Source organism: Enhydra lutris, unplaced genomic scaffold, assembly GCF_002288905.1.
Source record: "Enhydra lutris kenyoni isolate GAN:26980312 unplaced genomic scaffold, ASM228890v2 scaffoldscaffold73, whole genome shotgun sequence".
Taxonomy (NCBI): domain Eukaryota; kingdom Metazoa; phylum Chordata; class Mammalia; order Carnivora; family Mustelidae; genus Enhydra; species Enhydra lutris.
In genome coordinates this window covers 2,546,798-2,571,184 of record NW_019154157.1, presented here as the reverse complement: position 1 = coordinate 2,571,184, position 24,387 = coordinate 2,546,798, and the positions used below count along the sequence as shown (strand labels likewise).

The 24,387-nt window shown below is 49.9% G+C and overlaps 1 protein-coding gene across 3 annotated transcripts; it reads left to right on the top strand.

Moving 5' to 3' along the window:
• The first annotated feature begins 2,863 nt into the window (after nt 1-2,863).
• Nucleotides 2,864-9,267, top strand: LOC111160093 (solute carrier family 35 member E4). Of its 3 annotated transcripts, XM_022522927.1 has the most exons (3): nt 2,864-4,052; nt 6,823-6,825; nt 8,287-9,267. In XM_022522927.1, the coding sequence occupies exons 1-3, from the start codon at nt 3,434-3,436 to the stop codon at nt 8,718-8,720; spliced, it is 1,056 nt and encodes a 351-aa protein (XP_022378635.1). In that variant the 5' UTR covers nt 2,864-3,433; the 3' UTR covers nt 8,721-9,267. The 3 variants fall into 3 exon arrangements, with proteins under 3 accessions (XP_022378635.1, XP_022378634.1, XP_022378633.1); XM_022522926.1 differs by lacking the exon at nt 6,823-6,825; XM_022522925.1 differs by lacking the exon at nt 6,823-6,825 and having other exon boundaries at nt 2,864-4,080.
• Nucleotides 9,268-24,387: the final 15,120 nt, after the last annotated feature.

The window sequence follows — 24,387 nt, the reverse complement described above, 5'->3', positions numbered from 1 at the left end:
ATTCCCCAGCCCCCTCTCGCTTCCTCAGCCTATGTCCCAAAGCCTAGAGAGGGGGTCTGTCCAGCCCAGCCTACCTATGGATTCTGGGCCCGGTGTCTAGCCTGGCACAATCTGCTGGACCCTGAGAAGGGGTGTAGGTGAGAGCACAAGCATGTCTGGTGCAGGGCCCCATAGTGAGAGTCTGATAAACAGAAGCCCTCCCTGGGGATTGAGAACCAGGTTTGTGTCTCACCGGCATTTAGATCTGTAGACCTCCAGACAGACCACTTCTCCTCTCTCACAATCCTGGGATGGCACCTGGGTTTGCTTAGCATGTTCATGCCTGTGAGCTCATGTCACAGGTGGGGAAACTGAGGCCCTAGCAGTGAAATGATTTATCTAGGGACATGCAGTGATGATAGAGGTCTGTCCCACAGCCTCTGCAGCCCAGTTGCTAGAAATGGGTTCTTCTCCTGGTGGCCCCCAGAGTCCCTTCCTGAATCACCTGCTTCCAGGCGGGGCCCCAAAGGGCAGCAGTCGGATGTGAGGGATTTGGGAGTCTGTGGGCAAGAGCAGCCTGCTCTGGGGGGCTCTGGGCTTTTGGATGGAACCCAAGGACCATGAAACAGCCCCATTTTTGCATAGGGGAAAATCCTATGGAGAGTCTTGGGGTCTACAAGTCAAGGCGGGTTAAAAACTGGGGCTCTAGGGGGTGTCTCAGTGGCCTTCCGCTCAGGCCATGATCTCAGGGTCCTGGGATCAAGCCTAGCCTCAAGCTCCCTGCTCAGTGGGTAGTTTGCTTCTCCCTGTCCCTTTGCCTCCTCCCCCTGCTCATGCTCTGTCTCTGTCTCTCTCTCAAGTAAAGAGAATCATAGGGGAAAAAAAAAAACAACAACTTGGGGCTCTGGTCCCAGACAGACCTAGTCTGAATCCCCCACCTGCACTCAGGCTGCACAGTCCCTGCTTTGAGCTGTGCCCTCAGCCTCTCCCTTGCCCCCCACCACAATGTGGGCAGCTCTGTCCATCCCACCATGGCCCAATCAGGCCTCATCTTGAATAATCCTCTAACCTACCCCTTATCAGGCATGGCAGGTAGGAGCTGCTTGGAAGAGTTGTAAACACTGTGTATCACTCCCTGCTCTGAGAAGGTCAGGGTGTTTAATAGTTTTTAAATTACTTTAATTTTAATTAAAGGAAGCTTCCTGGAAAATGACAAAATCTGAAAAAGAATATAATCCTTAGGGGGCACTGATTACTCTTCTTCAGGAAGTGGGGGTGGGGGGAGATTGCCCCTTGGCTAGCTCAGTTCTCTCCCACAACCCCTCCAGGAGGAACCCTGTCTAAATACCCCTTTATTTGAGTCCTTGACCTGGAAACCCCTTGTCCTAGAATTTGGGCCATTAACCAGCTATTTGCAGGCTCCAGCAGGCATCGGAATCACCAGAGGCAAATGTAAAAATGCAGATTCCTGGGCCCACCAGAGAGCGTTTGATTCACCAGGTCTCCGGTGAAAATGAGGGCGGGTGCCGGGGGTACCGGGTGGGGGAGGCAGAGGACATAGGCTGTGCAAATCCTTGTCCAGTGATTATGATGGAGCTTGGGGGACACTTGTCGTTCCGCTGTCTGACCACGAGGCGGCGCCGCGGACCGAGCTAAGTGGTTCCCTTTGCGGTCTTGTTCCTCCGGACACGCTGGTGTCCTCAGGACTTGCTGGTCAGACAACAGGCCAAGGGTGAGCTGTGTTCCGGTGGGCAACTTCTGCAGGGAAGGAAGCCTGACGTCAGAAAAGAGGCTCGCAGCTGGCAGTGGGCACCAACCTGCGCCAGGCATTCCACCTTGGTTTCTGCGCACTTGGACTCCAGAACTCAGAGTCCAGGGTCCAGCCTGGAATGCGAATCAGCTTGTTCTGCTCTGGGGTGCGCGGTTTACCCAACCCTGAGCAAGGAGAGCATCCGTCGTTCAGATGGGAAAGGAGAGACCCAAACAGGGGCAAGGGCTTAGTGGCAGCTGCTCTGGCTCCCAGCCCTCCCGGGGCTCTTTGTCCTGCTAGGACTTGGGGCAGAGGGTGGACCCCAGGAAGTTTAGCTGTGAGTCAGTTCTGAGTGCCCAGGGGATGGGACAGGGGCTGCTGGCCAGGGATAGATGCTGGCTGGTACCCGGCTTCCACAAATGTGGGTGGCCTTGGTGATTCAGTTTCCCTGTGCCTGCCTAGGAGGGCCGGCCCTGGATTGGGAGAGGGAGGAAGTGCTGGGAATAGGGAGGGGCCTTAAGGGGCCCGGTGGTCCAACTCTTCTGGATGCTGAGGTCCCACGGAATAACTGTGGCCAGAGATCGAGTGGCCCCGAGACTGATCCTGGGATGAGGGTCCCTGGGTGGGGGTCCTTGAAGATGTAGTCCCTTGTGAGGCTGGGGGGGTGGTTATCGGGCTCCCTCAGAAAGGCACCTCACTATCCCCGCCCTGCGTTGGTCTCTATCAGGGGCTTGCCTTGGCGCTGGGTGTGGAGGGTCCTGATCCCTCGCTGGTAGGGGAGGGGGGGACAGGCAACCTGGCCACTCCAGCTGGGGGACTCTGCTGATGGAGGGACTACGCTGATGGAGGGACTACGAGGAGGATGGAGGAGGGGCTGTGAGAGGGCGGCTTGGGGGAGGAGCGAGATATCGCTCCTGGCTCCGGGGGCGGGGCCTCGCCAGGGGCGGTGCTGTGGGCTCCCCTCAACTTTCCGGGTGGGGCGCGGGCGGCGGCGGTGGAGGCGGGGCCTAAGAGCGCGGGGCCTCGCCTGCGGGGCTGGCGGGGGTTGAAGCCTGGACCGAGCTGCCGCGGGAGCCGCAGCGCGAGCCGCAGCGCGAGCCGCTGGGAGCCGGAGCCGCCAGGAGCCGGAGCTGGAGCGCAGGCCCTGCCGGAGCCTAGCCGAGCCGAGCGAGCTCGTCGCCTGGCACCGGCCTGAGCGCGGGCCGGTGTGTCAGCTAGCCGCTGGGCCTGGTCGCATTGTCGGAGGAAGCGAGCCGCGACCACCGGGCAGCACCGGGAGCCGGTGCCCGGATCGCCCCTGCCGGGCCTGGGCCCGGCCTGAACAGCCGTAGGTCGCGGAGTCTGGATCGAAGAGAAAAAGGAACGAGGATTATATCTAATCGTGGAGTGGGCTTAAAAGCGCGAAGAGTGGGGACGTCACCTGGGATTGGGCAGAGGTGCCTGCAGCGTACTAGGCCAGCTTGAGCACCGGAGAGCCTGGCATGCCAGCCGCTCGGCCTGGGTTTGGCCGTGCTGGAGCCAGGAGCACAGCATAGCTCCCAGACCTTAGCTGGCACAGGCCTGGGACAAGAAGCAGTGTCCTCACCTAAGACTGGGCCCAGAATCTGAGGAACTGGGATCTGGCCTGGCCCAGAGTGGGACTCTCTGGTGGCCCAGAGCTGGTCACTGGGGAACTGTCCTCCTGCCCCATACCCACTGGTACGGATGTGTCGCTGCCTGCTGGAGCACCATGATGGCAGGATGACCTCAGCAGAGGCAGTGGCAGCAACTAGTGGTGCACGGGTGGCTGGGTCCCCCGAGTGGCGCCCCGACACCCCCCAGGCCCTTGGGCAGCCTGGCCGGGCCCGGGTGGCAGTGGCAGCGCTGGTGTGGCTGCTGGCAGGGGCCAGCATGTCGAGCCTCAACAAGTGGATCTTCACTGTGCACGGCTTCGGGCGGCCCCTGCTGCTGTCTGCGCTGCACATGCTGGCAGCAGCACTGGTGTGCCGCTGGGGGGCACAGCGTCCCATGCCCCGCCACACCTGCCGTCAAGTGCTGCTGCTCAGCCTCACCTTTGGTACCTCGATGGCCTGTGGCAACGTGGGCCTGAGCTCTGTGCCCCTGGACCTGGCACAGCTGGCCACCACCACCACACCGCTGATCACGCTGGCCCTGTCGGCGCTGCTGCTGGGCCGGCGCCACCACCCGCTGCAATTTGCCGCCATGGGACCCCTCTGCCTGGGGGCCGCCTGCAGCCTGGCTGGTGAGCTCCGGACCCCACCCGCGGGCTGTGGCTTCCTGCTGGCTGCTACCTGCCTCCGGGGCCTCAAGTCCATACAGCAGAGTGAGTGCCTGGGCCACCGGCTGAGAAGGTGGGGCTTGGGGTGGGTGTGTGGCCTGGATGGCCCTGAGGGGGGTATGGCTATTATCCCTTTTTCCAGACGGAGAAACTGAGGTTCATGCCTTTGGAAAAGGGAGACACTGAGGCTTGGAAAGGACCGACAGCGCAGAGAATCCAAAGCCCCCAACTTAGGGTCTAGACTCCAGCTGATATTTGATAACAGTTGCTGTTGATCTGTCTCATATTTTGTCAGGCCCTTTATCTCATTGGATCTGGCCATACTGCCCTGATGAAGGAAGTCACTGTATTGTCCATTGACGGGTAGAGAATTGCCCTGGGTCACGTGGCTAGTGAGAGGCAGCGGCAAGATCTGACCCCAGGTAGTCAGACTCCGTGCTGTCCAAGTGATGTGGTGTGAGGCCTTGGACCCCGAGGGAGATCTGATAGTGGGGACCCAGGAGTGAGAAAGAGGGTGAGACCTTGAGCTGGGATTTGGAAGCCGAGGAGTTTGGGAAAGGGCTATGTTTATTGGGAGCTGCAATGTAACAGGCCCCATGCTGGGTGTTGACCTTGAATTGCCATGGCAACTACCACCTTCACTCTCATTTGCTAGGCCAGGGACCAAGACCTAGGGGTTCATGATTTGTCCCAGGTCACCTCACCTCTGAAGAAAGGAGATGGGGGGCTCTGGGCAAAAGGCGAGGTGGAGGCTCCAGGCCTAGACCCTGTTAAATCCCTGTGTGTGACGGTAATGCCTTCCTGTCTGTCTTACCAAGGGACATCTGAGTCTCAGTCCCCACTGTCTCTCTGCCTCAACCTAAGGGAGATGTGGGGGAGAGCAGGATGCCCACTCGGGGTGGGGAGGCCTGGGATCCAGCCACACCTTTGCTCATACTTGCTGGTCAGCTTTGAGCAGATCTGGGTCTTATCCGGGCCTCAGTCTCCCTATCTGTTCAGAGGAGGAGGATTGGAGTTGATGGAGTTCCATGGGCGTCTTGCTGTGTCCCCCTTCCAGCCCTGAGATCTGTGACCCAGGCCTGGGAGAAGAAGGAGGGGGCTTCAAGGGAGCCCTGGGCTGGGGTTGGGGGCAGCCTGCAGGCAAGGGAAGGTGGAAATCAGAGCTCAGCCATTCCCTGGCATCTTCAGAGTCAGAACTCGGAGGCCCTGTCCCCATCCTCTTGGGCCCTGAGGCCGGGCCAAAGCTCCCTTCTATTTTTGCCTTCGGGTTACATGAGAACTGGTGACTGAGCTTGGGCCTGAGTTCTGGGCATGAGTCGGCAGCGGGAAACCTGACCTCTTGCCCTCCCACCCCCACCCCATCCTGGGGCAGGGTCACAAGGCTGGGAAGGCCCCAGCCTTCAGGCCCATAGCATGCCTGCTTCTCACCTAGGCCTCAGGCATGAAAGAGCAGGTGCCTGGCATTGGTCTGTTTCTTGGCTTCTGCCAGCTCCCTCCTTCTCTCCCGAGTGTCAACCGCCTGGCCCTCAAGGTGGGTGAGGTGTGTCCTCCAGGCTCCCACAGCATCCTCTGCTTCCCTTCTCACAACTGTGATGTCCCGTATTGTAGCCACTTGGCTACCTGATTGCATCCCACCAGACAGGAGCGCTGAGAGGGCATGGACTGGCTTTGGACATCTCCATGTCCCCCAGTACCCAGCCTTGAAGCCTGGCACAGCCACGTACTCCTTCAATGGTTAGGTTATTAATGGTTCTGATAGCAGAATTGGCAGGCTGGTTAGGGTACATGGCTCAGGGTGCTAAGGAGGGAGCTTAGGAGGCTGGAGGGCACCCCCCCAACCGAGCTGGGAGCCTGGCAGAGATGGGGGAACAGACTGGAGCCAGGAAGTGAGATGGGTTTTGGACAAGAGGAGGTTTCTACTTCCAGGGGCTCCAGATTCAGACTAGAGTGCAAATGGCAGGCTGAGAGCAGACTCCATGGAGAAGGGGTGAGAGGCCAGAAGAGGAGCACCCAGGCAGCCATGGGCAGGGCTGGTCACTTCCTTACAATCTGGGCCACTTGCAGGCCAGGGTGGGGCTACGCTCCCAGAAAGGCTGGGAAGTGGGGTGCCAGCTTGCTGAACCCACCTGCAGCAGAGAGCAGTCTGACTTGGTCCCTGCTTGAGCTCTCAGGCCGGTGGGGAGATGCACTCAAGAGGCAGAGACTTCAAGGACAGGAGAAAAGTTCTAGAGCCAAGGTGGGCACAGGTGTGGTCAGGGGTGGTTTCTGCTTCCTGAGGAGACAAGAGGAAAGGGCATTCTGGGAGTGAGAAGCACGCCTTGCCAGGGGCCCGGGTGGCAGCCAGCAGGGGCAGTGTGGGGATCATGACAGCTCTTGTAGAGAGCAGTCGCCACCGGGCACTAGGTCCTGGGCTCAGCGCCTCGCATGCTCCCGTGAGCAGGGGTGTTGTCACACACGAGGAGATGAGGCCTAGAGTGACTTGTGTGATGTCACACAGCTAGTGATGGAGCAAAGTTGGGCTAAGCCAGCAGCCAGCGGAACAGAGGGTCTAAAGAACATTTGTCTGTCTGTGGCAGAAGCCTGGGTGTGTTCAGATGCTGAAACAAAATTGCCTTTAGAGAAGGAGAGGTTGGAATAGAGGGTTTGATGGGGCTAGGCGGGGAGGGGTCATTCAGAAGGCAGGACCGTAGGCTGGCATTTGGGGGCCCTGGGCGGGACGAGTGGCCTGTGGCAGAGGACCACTGTTCTTTCCCTCGGCTGCAGGGAGAGCAGGCAGAGGCTGGGTGGGATGCAGAATGGGCACAAGGCACTGGAGGTGGTGGGGAGGTTAGGACCTTCTTGCCTGGCTACATCACGGAGGCTGAACTTCAAGGTGAAGTTCACCTCAACACCTTCTAATGATGGGACCTTTAACGGACAAGCCACGTGCTGCTTGCTTGTAATAGTGCTAAATTTGGAGTGAATGAGCAGGAGGCATTCCAATTATCTGTTCATTTCTAGAAATGCTTGAGCCGGAGGGACAGTTGCCTAGAGAACAAAGCCAAAACATCAAAATGAAATCGAGAGAGAAGTACAGTTTTCCTCTTCTAGCCTATGAGTAAGCGCCCCTATGGCTCTTTGGAAAGCGTGTGTCAGAAAATGCACAGAGGCTCCAAGAGCCCCGGGAGGGGGCCCCGATCAATTACTCATCTCTCTCCACTCAAGCTTGGAGAAGGCCCCAGAACATCATCGCTGGTGTGCAAATACTGTCATTTCACCCAACTTTGACGATGGGCACTGCTTCCTTTGTGAACAGCTGAGTATTAACATATATAAGCGTAGACACACACACACAGACACACGCATGCACACTCGGGCACACATTCGCCCATATGCAAGCTGGTACGATCCTCTCTTTGCTTGCAAAACCAAAAGGTTTCTGCTTAGTCCTGGATTCATCTTGACAAGACTTAGTGTTGGTAGTAGCAAAAGATGTTGATTATGAGTTATAAACAGGGAGGGACAGCCAAGGGCAAACAATGACTTTCTTCTTGTTTGCCAGTCATTCATCCCAGGGGTCATAAGTGAATGAAGCAATGAATGAACCCACCATCTGACTCCAATTTATTATCATAAAACTTTTTTTTTTTTTTGCTAGGAAGTGGCAGAGCTGGGACCTTCTGCTGGCTTGTCTGCTGCTGTGGTGGTGGGCGCTGCGGTGTGGGGGGGTGGGTAAGGACGGAGATCAAGAAAGGTGGATCAGGGTCACTTGGTACAGGGCCTTTGGAGCTGGTTAAGAAACTAGGCTATTTTTCTCCAGGTTCTGGGAAGCCTCCGAAGTTTTTTTTTTGGAGCCACAGTTCATGTTTTTTTATCTTTTGGCTATCACAAGCGGATTATCCTTTCAGGCTGTGGAAGGCAGTTGGAAGTGGATGAAAACAGCCTTATTAATTTACCTTTTTACATTGAGTGAGCACTTACCCTACAAAGGCTTTGTGTCCTCTCTTTTAATCTTTACAACAACACCATGTGTGAGGTGTTGTCGCCTACCTTTGCAGGTGACACAGAGGTTAAGTGCCAGGTCCCAGTTGGTAAGGAGTGGGTATAGGTCACAGCCAAGGGAACATGGGTGGATTCTTGACCGTCATGGGAAGGAGCAGGAGCTACAAATATCGCCTGAGGGATTGGTGCAGGCTTCCGGGGTGATTGATGGGCCCCGGAGCCCCTGCGGGGTCGTCCAGGTTGTGGGTTGGGGGAGCTGTCTACCTCTGGGTGCTGATGGCTGTTGTCCTGGTTGTAGGTGCCCTGTTACAGGAGGAGAGGCTGGACGCGGTGACCCTGCTGTATGCCACCTCGGTGCCCAGCTTCTGCCTGCTGGCGGGTGCGGCCCTGGTGTTGGAGGCCGGTATGGCCCTGCCACCTGCTCCCACCAGCTCCCACCTCTGGGCCTGCGTCCTGCTCAGCTGCGCACTGTCCGTGCTCTACAACTTGGCCAGCTTCTCCCTGCTGGCTCTCACCTCCGCCCTCACCGTCCACGTCCTGGGCAACCTCACTGTCGTGGGCAATCTCGTCCTGTCCCGACTCCTGTTTGGCAGCCGCCTCAGCGCCCTCAGCTACGTGGGCATTGCACTCACCCTTTCAGGAATGTTCCTTTACCACAACTGCGAGTTCGTGGCCTCCTGGGCTGCCCGCCGGGCCTTCTGGCAGAGGGACCGGACTGGCAAAGGTCTTTGAGACCAAGGGACCAGCTGGGCTCCTTGGATCAGCCCCAGCCTGAATCCAACCTTGGCCAATGGCCATGGGAAAAGCAGAGAGCAGGCAGCCACTGGGGCCTTGGGAGAGAGGTGGTGGGGGAGCCTTCTGGAAGGACCATCTTGGAGGCTGGAATGGGGATTCCCAGAGAGAAACCACCTCCTGTCCCTTGCCTGCCTCTCATCACGGACCTCACTCACCACTGGATGGTGGGTCCAGACCTGGCACAGTCACTGTGCTTAAGGGACTGATTATCACGATGAGCACCAACTACTACTCCAAAAATTGCTGGCCAAACTTTGAAGACCTCACCGTGTTCTGATGACGACGATGATGATTCTTGGCGATTGCACAATCCTTCCTCCAGGAAGTGGGGGAGGTAGCTAGGGGGCCCAGGGAAGGGCTTCTTTGTTGCTAGGATCCCCTGGGGATTGGGGTCATCTATGCCAACTCCAGGCAGCTGCTGTAGCCTCACCCCTAGGCCTCCCAATTTTGGGTCTTCCATCCTCAAATAAACTATTTTTGCTTGTAGAACTGTGTCATTCCTCAGGGTGACAGCCAAGGAAATACAGGGAGAGCTCTGGGCCTGTTGGCTGCTAGGTCCCCTACCCAGAAACAAAGACATTCCTGCTTACCCATCAGGGCCTGTCTGGGCCCCCTTCTCTTACTAGCCAGGCTGCCATTGCTCACATTCTTCATGGTGACAATGGTTTCCTCCCTGCTCTGCTCTAGCTTCTCTACTTTACCTTCTACATAGCCCCAGAAGGTTATTTCTAAAACACACACCTTCTGGGGCTCTATACTGCTCCTGGGCTAAAGTCAGAACTTCCTGCCCCAGACCACAAGACCATTAGGATCTGGCCCCCGCGGCCTCACCAGGTTCCTGTCTCACTTCCTTTCCTCGGGCTCTACCTCCCGTCCTTACCAACAGGCACCTGGCCTGGGAAGGACAGGCTCAGGGTTTCCTGGCCCTGGTCTCCACCCAGGCTGGCCTTTTGGAGGGGAAGTGGGCCCAGGCTGAGTCACTCACTACCCACCCTGCCTGTGACTCAGAGATGCCGCTGGCCCAGCCCTGTCCCTGTGCAGCCTGGGCATTTCCAGCCTCCCCTCTGAGGCTTGGCCAGACAGGATGGATCAGATGTCTCTGCCTGAGCAGAGCCTCACTAGTACTCTGGACCCTTTTCTCTTTCCAGGGAGTCCCCTGCCCAAGTAGGAGCCTCCCTGCAGCACCCTCGCCCTGGCTCCCGGACACCCATGGAATGCTTGGTGGAAGGGTGAGCCTGCCCCAGCCCCCAAACCCCATCAGATCAGAGCCAGCCCTTGGTGGCTATGGGCGCAGGGCCAGGGTGAATTGGAGCCCTGCTTGACCCGGGGATGGACTTGTCACCAGACTCAGGACTATCCAGCATTGAGGATATTCCTTCAAGGTCATATTTAAAGCCCTCCCTGGGCTTTGTATCAGAAAACCCGGGCTTGTATCTTGGCCCCCTTCCTCGCTGTGTGGACCCTCTCATTTGGTCTCTCAGTATCATGGGGAGTGGGCAGTGAGGATTGCTGGAATAATCGGTGGGAAGGGCTTAATGGGTGATTTCCATCACAGGCCACTGCCCCTCTGGGCTCTGCCTCTTACTAGTTGATTGCCTCAGGCAAGTCACTCCACCTCTTCAGGACTCAGTCTTTGTACGCAGTCCCTGCTGGGAAGCCTTGTGCCCAGGAGAACAGAGGTCACGTTCCTTGGGAAGCTCTTTCCTACCCCTACTGCTGTCCTGCCCCATGCCAAGCTGAGTCAAGAGCTGCAGCTAAAGGTGCCCCCAGCTCCCTGCACTCAAGTGGGGCACTGAGCCCATCCCACTGTCAGAACTAGTTTGTCACTTCTCTTCTCCACCAGACTGGGCTCTGGAAAGGCAAGACAGCTGTCCTGCTCATCACTGTCTCCCCAGCACCAGCACAGTGCCTGGCATGGCTAGAGTAGGTGAAAGAGAATACTAGCCAAGAACAGGGGTCAGACCTGGGTCCAAACCCCAGCTCTGGTGTGTCTAAGCTGTGTGACCCCGGGCGAGGGCCTTTGCCTCTTGTGCCTCTGTGTGTTAAGTGGGGGGCAGCAGTAGAACTGAACCCTGGCTAGCTGGGGGGATGGGAGGGTTCAGAGGGGCCTGCAGTGGGCTAATGTGTGGCAAGTGCTTAGCAGTAGTGCCTGAAACCCAATAGGTCCTCAAGAAATGTTAGCAGAATAACTCACAACAGAACTAACAGAACTCCTAGTTCCTCCCCAAGGCTTTTCATAGGAGCCACTTCCCTCCGGCTCAGTCTTCCATTGCACATTGAGAGCCCCCCCCTCACCCCAGGGCTTGCTCTTAGAGCACAGTGGGAGGGATGCCCCAGCTCCCACCCCCTTGCCCTGCTTTGGAGGAAGCCGAGGATCTGGGTCTGTGCTGGGCGTCTTGCCATTGTGGATTCAGAACAAAGCTCCTGCCTTGTCTTAGCCCCAGCTGCCAGGGGGCCCCTCCCTGCCTCCCCAGGGGGCCCTGGGATTGTCATTCCAGAGGCCAGAGCAAACAAGGGCTCTTCTTGCTCTCTGATCTGTTCCCACATCAGCTCAGGGAAGCCAGAAACTCCACCATCGCACTGCCCCTGCTACTTCCTGGAAAGAACACCCGATGCATTGGAGAGCCACGGGAGAGGCCGTGAGCAGGCGAGAGCCATGATGTTCAACACATATTTCTTGAGAGTGGCCCTTTAGTTTCCTCTGGATCCTATGCGGAGGGGAAACGGAAGGGGAATTGACAGGTTGTAGAGAGATCTAGGAAGAGGTACTGTGGTCCAGAGGACAGTGGGGACAGTGTCCTGGGCACAGCACAGAGTACCATCAGCTGTGTAGATTTGGGGTAACAAATCATCCCCAAACATTGTGGCTTAAAGCAACACACGTGAATTATCTGACAGTTTCTGGGGCTCGGGTATTTGGGACTGGTTTAGTGGAATAGCTCTGGAAGTCACCCAGGGCTGTGGCTCATATGAAGGCTTGACTGGAGCTGGAGGGTCCACTTCCAAGATGGGTCATCCACTCGTCTGTTGGCAGGTGGCCTCGGTTCCTTGCCACGTGGGCCTCTCCACAGGGCATCCTGAGTGTCCTCATGACGTGGTGGTTGGCTTCTCTCAGAGTGAGTGATAAAGAGAGCCAAAAGCCACAATGTCCTTTGTGACCCAATTTCAAAAGTCACACTCCTTTCTCTAATATCTTCAATTATTACTTAACTTGAATGCTGTCATTTCTCTGATATCTTAGGTCAACCCTACTCAGTAGGGGCCCTCCTACCTTGGCTACCCTAAGGGCAGGAATACCAAGAAGGAGGGCTCTGTGAGGTCAGCTCAGGCTGGCTGCCATATCAGCGAATGTTCGAGAGACCGAGAAGGACACAGCTTGGGGCCACAGGGAACGAGGCTCCAGGTGGGATTTTGTTGGCCACACCTCCATGTCCTCCCAGATATAGCACATTATGATCCTGCCCACAGTGAACATTTTGGCAAATGTCTGCTCAGTGAGGGCCGGAGGCTGCTTTCTGTGCTCCCCACTCGCAGCTGAGAGAAGGTCTGGGCTCCTTCGCCTGGTATTTGAAGCCCTGGATGCTTTGTTATCTCCAAGCCCACTCCCTGTGATTCTTCTGGCCAGATGAAGCCACCCCCTGCTGCCTGGGGCTGATGGAACCTTCCAGAATCTAGGCCTCCTTCTGCCCCCTCATCACGTGCGCCTCCCCCTTCCCCCAGCCTTGCCAGCAACCCAGCTGGGTAGATTCTTGTGCAGCACTACCTGCTGCCTAGACTGGGCATTTCTCTTGGTACATGAACTTTCTCTAGTGTTCGAACCCTGCCCATGTGCCTTATGCCGGAGCCCAGTATCAAAGAAGCCAAAGTTGAGGCTCCTTAGCTGAACGAGGAAGCCCCTCACCCCAGAGGCCCCTCTGCCAAACTTCCCACAAATCTAGTCCAATCCTTGTCATATAGTATGAGGAAACTGAGGAGGAGGAAGAGCCACGATGATGAGCTACGTCTGCTCAGGCTGCTGTGACAGGTGCCCCAGGCTGGGTGGCTTATAAACGACAGGAATGAATTTCTTTCTTTTTTTTTTTTTTTTAAAGATTTTATTTATTTATTTGACAGAGATCACAAGCAGGCAGAGAGGCAGGCAGAGAGAGAGGGGGAAGCAGGCTCCCTGCTAAGCAGAGAACCCAATGTGGGGCTCGATCCCAGGACCCTGGGATCATGACCAGAGCCGAAAGCAGAGGCTTTAACCCACTGAGCCACCCAGGTGCCCCAGGGATTTATTTCTCACAGCTCTGGAGGCTGCAAGTCTGAGGTCAGGGTGCCAGCATGGCTGGGGGGCGGGACCTCTTCTGGGTCACGGTTTTGTATCCTTACATGGCAGGAGAGGCTACTTGCTCTCTGGGGCCTCTTTTGTAAGGACATGGAGCCCATTCATGATGGGTACGCTCTCACGCCCTCATCACCTCCCAAAGTCCCTACTGCCTGATACCATCATCTTGGGCATTAGGTTTTGAACATATAAATTTCAAATATTCAGACCATAGCACAAATCTGATGCAAAGGGGAAACAGCAGGGCTTGGGCCTTATCTCCTAATTTGGGAGGATTCTGCCATTTTCCTGCCATTTTCCCTGCCATTTCTACTCAGAGCCAGGGTGTGAAGCTGGGGAGGTCTGTAGGGTCCGGCCCAGGTTCACAGGGAATGTCACCCACAGAAGTTGCCAGCCGGTATCCCCCAGCTGAGGCAGCAAAACAATTTTTCTTTTCTTCAGGGGAAAGCATTACAGATGTTTTGCCAAGGGGAATTCTAGAAACACTTGTGGAAAGAGGCTTTTACATGTGTTGAAAGCTTTCTGCTTTGGGGTGTCTCTAGGCACTTCTGAGAGGTGGGCAGGATGGTGATTTATTTTGGATCCTCTGAGAAGCAGACACCAAGATGGAATGAAAGTGCAAGGGTATTATGATGGCAAACATCTGCCAGAGAACATGGGAAGGGAGCTGGGAAGGCTGGGAGAGATGTCAGACCATGATGTAAGACTCTGAGTGGAGGAGAGAGTGAGGTTGGGTGGAAGCGTTCCTGACCACCCTGTGGTCTAAGGAAGGTTCAGCAAGGCCATCAGAGCCCTTGAGCCAAGGAAGGCAACCAGAAGAGCCCCATGTCTCCCAGGAATGGGTCTGCCTCAGTATTCCTGCTGTGCTCGGGAACTGTCTAGGAGGAGCCTGAGGGAAGTCTAGCCTAAGCAGAAATGTGGTGATAGATTTCACACTGCCCTTGGTTGGTTTTACTTGCTGTCATTGGAGGTCTGTGGGACACATCCTCAGGGCCACTATAGGTGCCATTGAGACTCCCATTTTTATGGAGTCGGCAGAATTCCAGAAAAATTCCAGGGTCTGCCTGAAGTCACAAAGCAGGATGAAAACCCACCTTTCAACTCTCTTCCAGCTTCTTAAGTGATATAGATCCTAAATCCCGATGTGAGATTGATGGATTCTTAGGGCATTTGGATGTAACATCCCAGGATATAGGTAAGGAGGGTTTGTGTGCTGTAGGGTCAAGAGCTATGTGTCCTTGGGGTTTGTAATGAGATCGCCATCTTAACAGATGTTGTTCAGGGAAATTTCCAGGACCACGAGCATGTCACTATTTCTCTGACAGGGTATCATGAACTTCACAGAAACTTCGTAAGCCAAATTTAATTATTTAATTCAGCATAAAGAAAGAAAGAAATTCTGTACTTTTAAAGTCGGAAAGTTAAAGGTTCATAAAATCACAGAGACCTGGAATCCCTGCTCCAAGCCAGGATGTTGGGCTGTGAGAATCATTTCATTCTTCCCTATTTCAGCATTATGCTAAAGCTCCCACATGACCTACTTTTCCTAGGTTGTTTGAATCAAGGGTCACCCTACCGAGTCTGAAGGAACAGAGTGAACTATTTGGGAAAAGGACTTGGACCCTCCCAAGAGCCCTCAGTCTCAACCTCTTCCTCTTAGGATGTGAACTCTTTTTTTTTTTTTTTAAAGATTTAATTTATTTATTTGACAGACAGAGATCACAAGTAGGCAGAGAGGCAGGCAGAGAGAGAGAGAGGGAAACAGGCTCCCTGCTGAGCACAGAGCCTGATGCGGGGCTCCATCCCAGGACCCTGAGACTATGACCTGAGCTGAAGGCAGAGGCTTTAACCCACTGAACCACCCAGGTGCCCCAGATGTGACTCTTTTGATCCTACCACAACCAATTCAGAAAATTAAAAAGAATAATTTAAAAAGGAGGATCCAAAACTATATTTCCTCAACTATGAAAAAAAATGCATGGAAGGAAATATGCCACTATACCAAAATGTTGACTTGGTTATTGCTTCAAGATAGTCTTATAGATAGACTATATTTGTTTTTCTTTTTCCACAAATGGGCATATATCTTTAAAAATAAATTTCTTAGGGTTCCAGTTCTGAGTAAGATAGAGTAAGCATCATCTGTCCTTCCCCCAAATGCAACCAAAAACATGGGACTGAATGGAGCAGCTTTCTGAGGACTCGGAAAATGAAATGGTAGCAGGTGGTTTGGGGAAGGGAATCAGAACTTGAAGTATAAACAATCTGGCAGTGAGCTTCCTGTTTTGTTTTTTGTTCCTGTATCTCCTGGCCTGGTCTCAAAGGCAGCATGACTCCTGGAACAGTGCACTGGGCATGGAAGAAAAAACTCCAAGAAGCCCTATCTTCCTCGTCTGAGGAGTAGAAAGAAGGGCCCCTTTAGGACAGAGTAAGAGAAATCCCCCTTTTTTTTCTTTTTCCCATTACTCTTCTTTTGCCCTGCTCTCAGGCAAGCCTCGTACTTAAGTTAAAATTCAGGGCAAGGGTGCTTGGGTGGCTCAAGCGTCTGCCTTTGGCTCAGGTCATGATCCCAGGGTCCTGGGATTGAGTCCCACCCCACCCACTACCCCACCCCCAGCCTCCCCCCAACCTCCTCCCCGCCATCCAGCTTCCTGCTACACCAGAAGCCTATTCTCCCTCTCCCTCTCCCTCTCCCTCTCCCACTCCTGCTTGTGTTCCCTCTCTTGCTGTGTGTCAAAAAAATTAATAAATAAATAAATAAACTCAGGGCAGCAGCAAGGGCAGGAGCAGCTGGGAAAGCACCTAAAATCCTGAGGGGAATCCTTCCCTCAGACCAAAAGAGCCTTGGTCTGAAAAGTGTGTATGGAGGGAGGGAGCGTGGGGCAGGGGAAGGAATTCCCATTGCCTTTTCTGTCTTCACCTGGCTCCAGAGCAGACCCAGTCAGAGAATGTCTGCAGCAGAGCAGGGAAACCAAAAGCTCTGATTCCCACATGGAGGACCTGGGGATGGGTAGCCTTGAAGACCCCAAAATGTGGGGGAGATCCTGGAGAGGAGGGAGCTGGGGAAATGGAGCCTATAAACTTGCATATGAACTGCCAGGCTCTAGGCATGGATCTGAGTCTAAACAGTATTCCAATGACTTTCAGAACTAAACTAGGGAGACCACCCAGACTGGCCCCTGGGTGGTACAGAATTAGGATAGATGTAAAGTACATTGCCAAAGTTTTGAAAATTGAACTGACACTGGAACTATGACCCTTTGAAAGACATTTTTTTTCTTTAAGATTTTATTTATTTATTCATGAGAGACAGAGACAGAGAGAGAGTGAGAGGCAGAGGGAGAAGCAGGGGAGTCTGATGCGGGACTTGATCCCAGGACCCCAGGATCACAACCAGAGCTGAAGGCAGATACTTAACCGACTGAACCACCCAGGTGCCAGGAACCATGGTCCATTTATTTATTTATTTATTTATTTATTTATTTATTTATTTATTTTAAGATTTTTTTTTTTAAGATTTTATTTATTTATTTGACAGAGATCACAAGTAGGCAGAGAGGCAGGCAGAGAGAGAGGAGGAAGCAGGCTCCCCGCTGGGCAGAGAGCCCGATGTGGGGCTCAATCCCAGGACCCTGGGATCATGACCCGAGCTGAAGGCAGAGGCTTTAACCCACTGAGCCACCCAGGCACCCCACCATGGTCCTTTTAAAACACAAAATTCAACTGTGTAGATTTTATTTATTTTATTTTTTAAAGATGTTATTTGTTTTTTCACGTGAGAGAAAGTTCAAGAGAGCACAAGCAGGGGGAGTAGCAGATGGAGAGGGAGAAGCAGACTCCTTGTTGAATAGGGAGCTGTACATGAGGCTCAGTTCCAGGACCCTGTGATCATGACCTGAGCTGAAGGCAGATGCTTAACCGACTGAGCCACCCAGGTGCACCAGCTGTGTAGATTTGAAAGATCTTACTGGCTTTATTCAATGATTCATGGATCTGGCAGCATTCAAACTACCAGAAAGAAAGAAGCTCCAAGGAGCTGTATAAAATGAAAGACTTTTTTAGGCAGAAGGGATTAGGTATAAGTAAGTTATTTTAGGCAAAAAAGTGGGTAGATTACTGCAAGGTTATTTTTCTTTAGGGGATGGCAAGGATCTATCAGGCAGATTATCTAACTAGTACTAATCAAGCAACTCCTTTTTTTTTTTTTTAAAGATTTTATTTATTTCTGGGCACCTGGGTGGTTCAGTCATTGAGCACCTGCCTTTGGCTCGGGTCAGGATCCCAGGGTCCTGGGTTCGAGCCCCACGTCAGGCTCCCTGCTCAGCAAGAAGCCTGCTTCTCCCTCTGCCACTCTCCCTGCTTGTGTTCCCTCTCAAGTGTCTCTCTGTCTCTGTCAAATAAATAAATAAAATCTTTAAAAAAAAGAAAAAAGAAACACCCTGTTTCATCTTAAAAAAAAGATTTTATCTATTTTTGAGAGAGAGAAAAAGAGCACACAGGAGTGGGGGGAGGGGCAGAGGGAGAAGGAGACTCCCTGCTGAGCAGGGAGCCCAATGTGGAGCTTGATCCCAGGACCCTCGGATCATGACCTGAGCCTAATGCAGATGCTGAACTGACAGCCACCCAGGCATCCTGATCAGGCAACTCCTGATAGACTGGTTTGAGATTCCATTTCTGGTTGGGCCAAAACTGTAATTAATTTAAGTCTCAGTTTGGTGGCATGAGGCTTAGCATAAATGACTCCATTTTGTGCTCATAGTCTTTGTAAGGACCTATTTAGCCAGAGGGCTTCCATCTGTTAAACAATAACCTTTTTGTTTAACCCTTAAACTGTCCCTGCTCCCCTTCCCCCAGGGGACTTACTTAAAAACAAGTCCCAGAAACCAGCCCCAGGTAACAAAGCCCAAATACCAGAGTGGATCATGCCAGGTGGAGACATCTGATCAGTGGGGGGATACATACTGTCTCCCTAGTTACCAAGGAGTATGGGCACCGCCCTCTGGGCGCCTTTTGGGCGCCAATTCTGACCGAGGTGATAGGTTAATTCGAATATCTACTAGCGTAAATTGTAATTCAATTGGTCACCTAGCATGACTGTGTAGCTTTCTCTGTAACAATTTCATTGGCCACCTGTGTGTGGCCAGGCCCAACCACATGGCCTTTACCCTTAAAAGCTAGTCTGTGAAGCAGAGAGAGGTCACCCTCTCTTGTAAGAGGTGCGGCCCCGAACGTTCGGTCTGATTCTTGATGCTTGGTGCAGAATAAAGCTTTCCTTGACCTTCGCTTTATATCAGTCTCGCTCCTTTAATCACGGACCCATTATTGGGGGATCTAACAGTCTTGGTTTTTTTTTTTTTAATTTTTAAATTTATTTTCAGCATAACAGTATTCATTGTTTTTGCACCACACCCAGTGCTCCATGCAATCTGTGCCCTCTCCAATACCTACCACCTGGTTCCCCCAACCTCCCACCCCCCGCCCCTTCAAAACCCTCAAATTGTTTTTCAGAGTCCATAGTCTCTCATGCTTCACCTCCCCTTCCAATTTCCCTCAACCCCCTCTCTTAACTCCCTTTGTCCTCCATGCTATTTGTTATGCTCCACAAATAAGTGAAACCATATGATAATTGACTCTCTCTTCTTGACTTATTTCACTCAGCATAATCTCTTCCAGTCCCGTCCATGTTGCTACAAAAGTTGGGTATACTTCCTTTCTGATGGAGGCATAGTGTATATGGACCACATCTTCCTTATCCATTTGTCCGTTGAAGGGCATCTTGGTTCTTTCCACAGTTTGGTGACCATGGCCATTGCTGCTATAAACATTGGGGTACAGATGGCCCTTCTTTTCACTACATCTGTATCTTTGGGGTAAATACCCAGTAATGCAATTGCAGGGTCATAGGGAAGCTCTATTTTTAATTTCTTGAGGAATCTCCACACTGTTCTCCAAAGTGGCTGCACCAACTTGCATTCCCACCAACAGTGTAAGAGGGTTCCCCTTTCTCCACATCCCTTCCAACACATGTTGTTTCCTGTCTTGCTAATTTTGGCCATTCTAATTGGTGTAAGGTGGTATCTCAATGTGGTTTTATTTTTTTATTTTTTTAAAGATTTTATTTATTTATTTGACAGAGAGATCACAAGCAGGCAGAGAGGCAGGCAGAGAGAGAGGAGGAAGCAGGCTCCCCTAGAGAGCAGAGAGCCCTATGCGGGGCTCGATCCCAGGACTCTGAGATCATGACCTGAGCCAAAGGCAGCGGCTTAACCCACTGAGCCACCCAGGCGCCCCTCAATGTGGTTTTAATTTGAATCTCCCTGATGGCTAGTGATGATGAACATTTTTTCATGTGTCTGATAGCCATTTGTATGTCTTCATTGGAGAAGTGTCTGTTCATATCTTCTGCCCATTTTTTGATATGATTGTCTGTTTTGTGTGTGTTGAGTTTGAGGTGTTCTTTATAGATCCTGGATATCAACCTTTTTGTCTGTACTTAACAGTCTTGTTTTTAACAGTCCACAGGAGGCAGATCAGAACTGAACCTCAGTGGGTCAACTGCCTCCTAAAACAAAACTCATCATTTTTCATAGGATTTAACCAACCTAGAGTCTCAAAACATAATATTCAAAATGTTCAGGATATAATCCAAAATTACTCTCCATACAAAGAACCAGGTAAGTCTGAACACTGAGATGACCTAGATGGAATTATCAGAAAAAGACTTTACAAATGAAAAGACAAAATGATTTAGCAGAAAAATAGAAGATACGGAAAATAACCAAATAGAAAATTTAAAACTAAGAAATTATATTCATCAAAATTTGAAAATATCAGGGCACCTGGGTGGCTCAGTGGGTTAAAGCCTCTGCCTTCGGCTCACGTCATGATCCTGGGGTCCTGGAATGGAGCCCTGCATCGGGCTCTCTGCTCAGCAGGGAGCCTGCTTCCTCCTCTCTCTCTGCCTACCTCTCTGCCTGCTTGTGATCTCTGTCAAATAAATAAATAAAATCTTTTAAAAAAATTGTTTTGAAAATGTCCTGAATGGCCTCAGTAGCAGAATGGAGATAATAGAGGGAAGTCTGTGAACTTGAAGATAGATCAATAGAAATTAACTGTGACAGTCAGAATGCCTATTCCTTTCAGAGATGTCCCTGCCATATTTCCTGGAAACAGTGAGTGTTACTCTACATGACTTTGTAGATCTAATTGAGGTTATGGACTTTAAAATAAGTATTATCTGGATTATTGGGCAGGCCTAACCTAATCACACAAATCCTCTAAAACCAGAGAATTTTCTCTGGCTAGATTCAGAGAGATACAACAGAAAGAAAAGTCAAAGGTATTCAAAGTGTGAGAGGGACTCAACCCCCTTGGTAGCATTTGAAGGAATGTGGGCAGCTTCTAGGAGAAAAGATCAACCTTCAGCTGATAGTAAGGAAATGGGGTCCTTTGTCCTACAACTACAAGGAACTGAATTCAGTTCAAAAAGGTTGGAAAGCTTAAAAGCTTGGAAACAGAATCCTTCCCAGAGCCTCCAGTAAGAAAAAACGCACGTGATTTCAGCCTTATGAAACATCTTGACTTTGGCCTGTGAGACCCTAAGCAAAAGATTCAGTCAAGCCCAACCAGACTTCTGACTAACAGAAATTGTGAAATATTAATAGGTATTGCTTTAAGCCACTAAGTTTATAGTAATTTGTTATAGCAGGTAGATAAAACTAATACATTATCCATTGAACATCAGAGGAAAGTGGTTTAAGATATTAATTCTAAACAGATCCTAAAAAGTTAAGTATGTATATTATCTAGTGTCACTTCTTAAAAAACTATATAAAATTAAAATGGAATACTTTAAAAATATTGAATAATCCAAAAAAAAGGCAGGAAAAAGGAAAACAGAGGACAAGCAGAAAACAAAATGGCAGACCTAAATCCAAATATTGATAATTTTGGTCTAAATGCACCAATTAAAAGACAGATTAGATATGTAAAAAAAGCCCCAACTATATGGTATCTACAAGAAAACCATTTTTAAAAAAAATATTTATTTATTTATTTGAAAGAGAGAGTATGAGAGAGGGAGCAATCACAAGCAGGGGGGAGGAGCAGAGGGAGAAGTAGGTTCCCTACTGAGCAGGGAGCCCCATGTGGGGCTCAATCCCAGGTTCCCCAGATCATGATCTGAGCTGAAGGCAGGTGCTCAACCAACAGAGCCACCCAGGCACCCCTCTTTTTTTTTTAAATTTTTAATTAATTAATTAGTTAATTAGTTTATTTGAGAGAAAGAAAGAGAAAGACAGATGAGAGAGCACACAAGCAGGGGGAGTGGCAGAGGGAGAGGGAAAAGCAGGCTCTCTGCCGAGCAAGGAGCCTGAGGACCCCGGGATCATGACCCAGACCAAAGGCAGATAGATGTTTAACTGACTGAGCCACCCAAGTGCTCCAAGAAACCCATTTTCAATCTAACAATACAGTAGATTCAAAGAAAAAGGATGTAAAAAGATGTATCATGCAAATACTACTTAAAAGAAAGCTGGAGTGGCTATAGTCATATCAGGCAAAGTAGACTTCAAAAAATTAAGAAGGGTAAAGGGACACTGCATGTTGAAAAAAGGTCAATTTACCATAAAGACATAACAGTCCTCAATATGTATGTACCTAACAACAAAACTTCAAAATACATGAAACAAAAAATTTAGAGAATTGAAAGGAGGTATAGGCAAATCCATACTTTTAAGTATTTCCACACTCTTCTCTCAGTAATCAATAGAACAAGTTAACAGAAAAACAAAGTATAAAAGAATTGAAACCACCATCAATCATCATCAATCAATAAACTGACATTTATTGACCACCCTATCCAAAATGATGTTTTTTTTCCTCAAGTGCACATGAAACGTTCACCAAGATAGACCACATCCTACATGGTAAAGTTAACATTAACAAATTTAAAAGAAATAAAATCATACAACTTTTGTCCTCTGATCATGAGGTAATTGAATAGAAACCAGTAACAGAGAACTGGTGGTAAAATTTACAATACTTAGAAATTAAACTATACACTTCTAAGTAATACATGGGTAAAGGAGAACATTTCAAGAGAAATTAGAAAACATTCTGAAATGAACAAAAATGAAAATGCAGTATGTAAAAATTTGTGGGAGGCAGGTCTGAAATCAATAATCTAAGTTTCTACCTTATGAAATTAGAAAAGAGAACAAGATACATTTGAAACAAGTAGAACTGTGAAAAAAATAAAGAACAGAAATCAATGAAGTAGGGAAGGGAAGAACAATAGAGAAAATAAAAAACATGGTAGGTAGTTGTTTAAAAAGATTTTAAAAATTGGTAAACCCGTAGACAGACTAACAAAAAAATAAAGAGAGAAGACAAATTATCATCATTAAGAATGAAAAAGTGATATTTCTGTGGACCCTGCAGATAATAAAGGTAATAAGGAATAATACAAATAACTCTATGCGCATATATTTGACAATCTGGATGAAATGGTGCTATTCCTGAAAAATCACAAAGTACCAAAACTCATCCAAGATGAAATAGATAACGTAGTCACTTTAACTATTAAAAGAATTGAATTTATTGTTAAATCCTTCTGAAAAAGAAGTGTCCAGGTCCCAATGGCTTCACTGGTGAATTCTACCAAACATTTATTATTATTATTATTATTTTTTAAAGATTTTATTTATTTATTTGTCAGAGAGAGAGAGGGAGAGAGAACGAGCACAGGCAGACAGAGTGGCAGGCAGAGGCAGAGGGAGAAGCAGGCTCCCCACAGAACAAGGAGCCCGATGCGGGACTCGATCCCAGGACGCTGGGATCATGACCTGAGCCGAAGGCAGCGGCTTAACCAACTGAGCCACCCAGGCGTCCCTCTACCAAACATTTAAAGGAGAAATAACACCAATTCACACATCTCTTTCAGTAAATAGAAGGGGAGAAAATACTTTCTTACTCTTCCCTAACTGCCTTAATAAAGGGCTTCCTTAACTACAAAAAGCCTATAGTTAACATCACAATTAATGGTAAAAGATGGAACACTTTCTAAGATCAGGAATAAAGCAAGAATGTCCATTTTCATCATTCATATTCATCATCATACTGGAAGTCATAGCTAGTGTAATAAAATAATAAATCAAAGACATTCCGATTGGAAAGAAAGAAATAAAACTACTTCTATTTGCACACAACAAGATTGTCTATATATAGATTGCCAAGGATTCTACAAAAATGCTCTTAGCAAGGTCACAGGATACAAAGTCAATACACAAAAATCAATTCTATTTCTATATAGTACCAACAACGAACAATTGGAAACCAACATCAAAATTTTTTTTCACAGTGCTCTCCCTCAACTGAAATACTTAGGAATAAATACAGTATAATACATTAAGATTTATATGCTGAAAACCACAAAACACTGATGAAAGACATCAAAGACCTAACTCAATGGGGAGATATACTATATTCATGGATTGGAAGATTCAACAGAGTAAAGGTGGCAGTTTTCCCCCAAACTGGCCAAAAGATTTAATACACTTTGAATTGAAATCCCAGTAGGAGTTTATATTTGTTGTTGTTACAAATTGGTTCTAAAATTTATGTGAAAGACAAAGAAAGTAGAATAACCCAAACAATCTTTTTAAAAAGAAAATTGGAGGACTCACTATCTGACTTTAAAACTTACTATAATGCTAAAGTAATCAAGATAGTGTGGGATTGGTGAAGAGAAAGACATATATATCACACAGAATAGAGAGTCCAAAACAGTCCTACAGAAAGAAGCAAGGCAGCTCAAATAAAGGACACTCTCAACAAATGTAGTTGAAACCATTAGACATCTATATGAAAAAATATGAGTCTCAAACTAATATTCACACCTTATACCAAAGGATCATAAAAATAAGTGAAAAATTTAGACCCTCAAATCTTAACATTAGAGAGAATCTTTGTGCTCTGGGGTTAGGCAAAGAGTTCTTAGATATGAAGTAGAGTCCATAGATATTGTTGGGTCTGCGGTTCCAGGAATGCAGGAGGAACAATAGAAATAACCGCGGGGGCCGCCATCTTCCAGCCCCCTCCCCGCCTTTCCTCAACCCTTGACCCTCCTGCCAAAAGGGTATATGCCCAGGTCATGGCTCCTTAGGTAACCCGATACCTATGCAGGAAACAGGAGTATCAGGAGCCCTCACCCCATACCCTCCCATCACCAAATACCTTACCATATATAGATGTGAGCCCATGCCCTGCCTTTGCCGG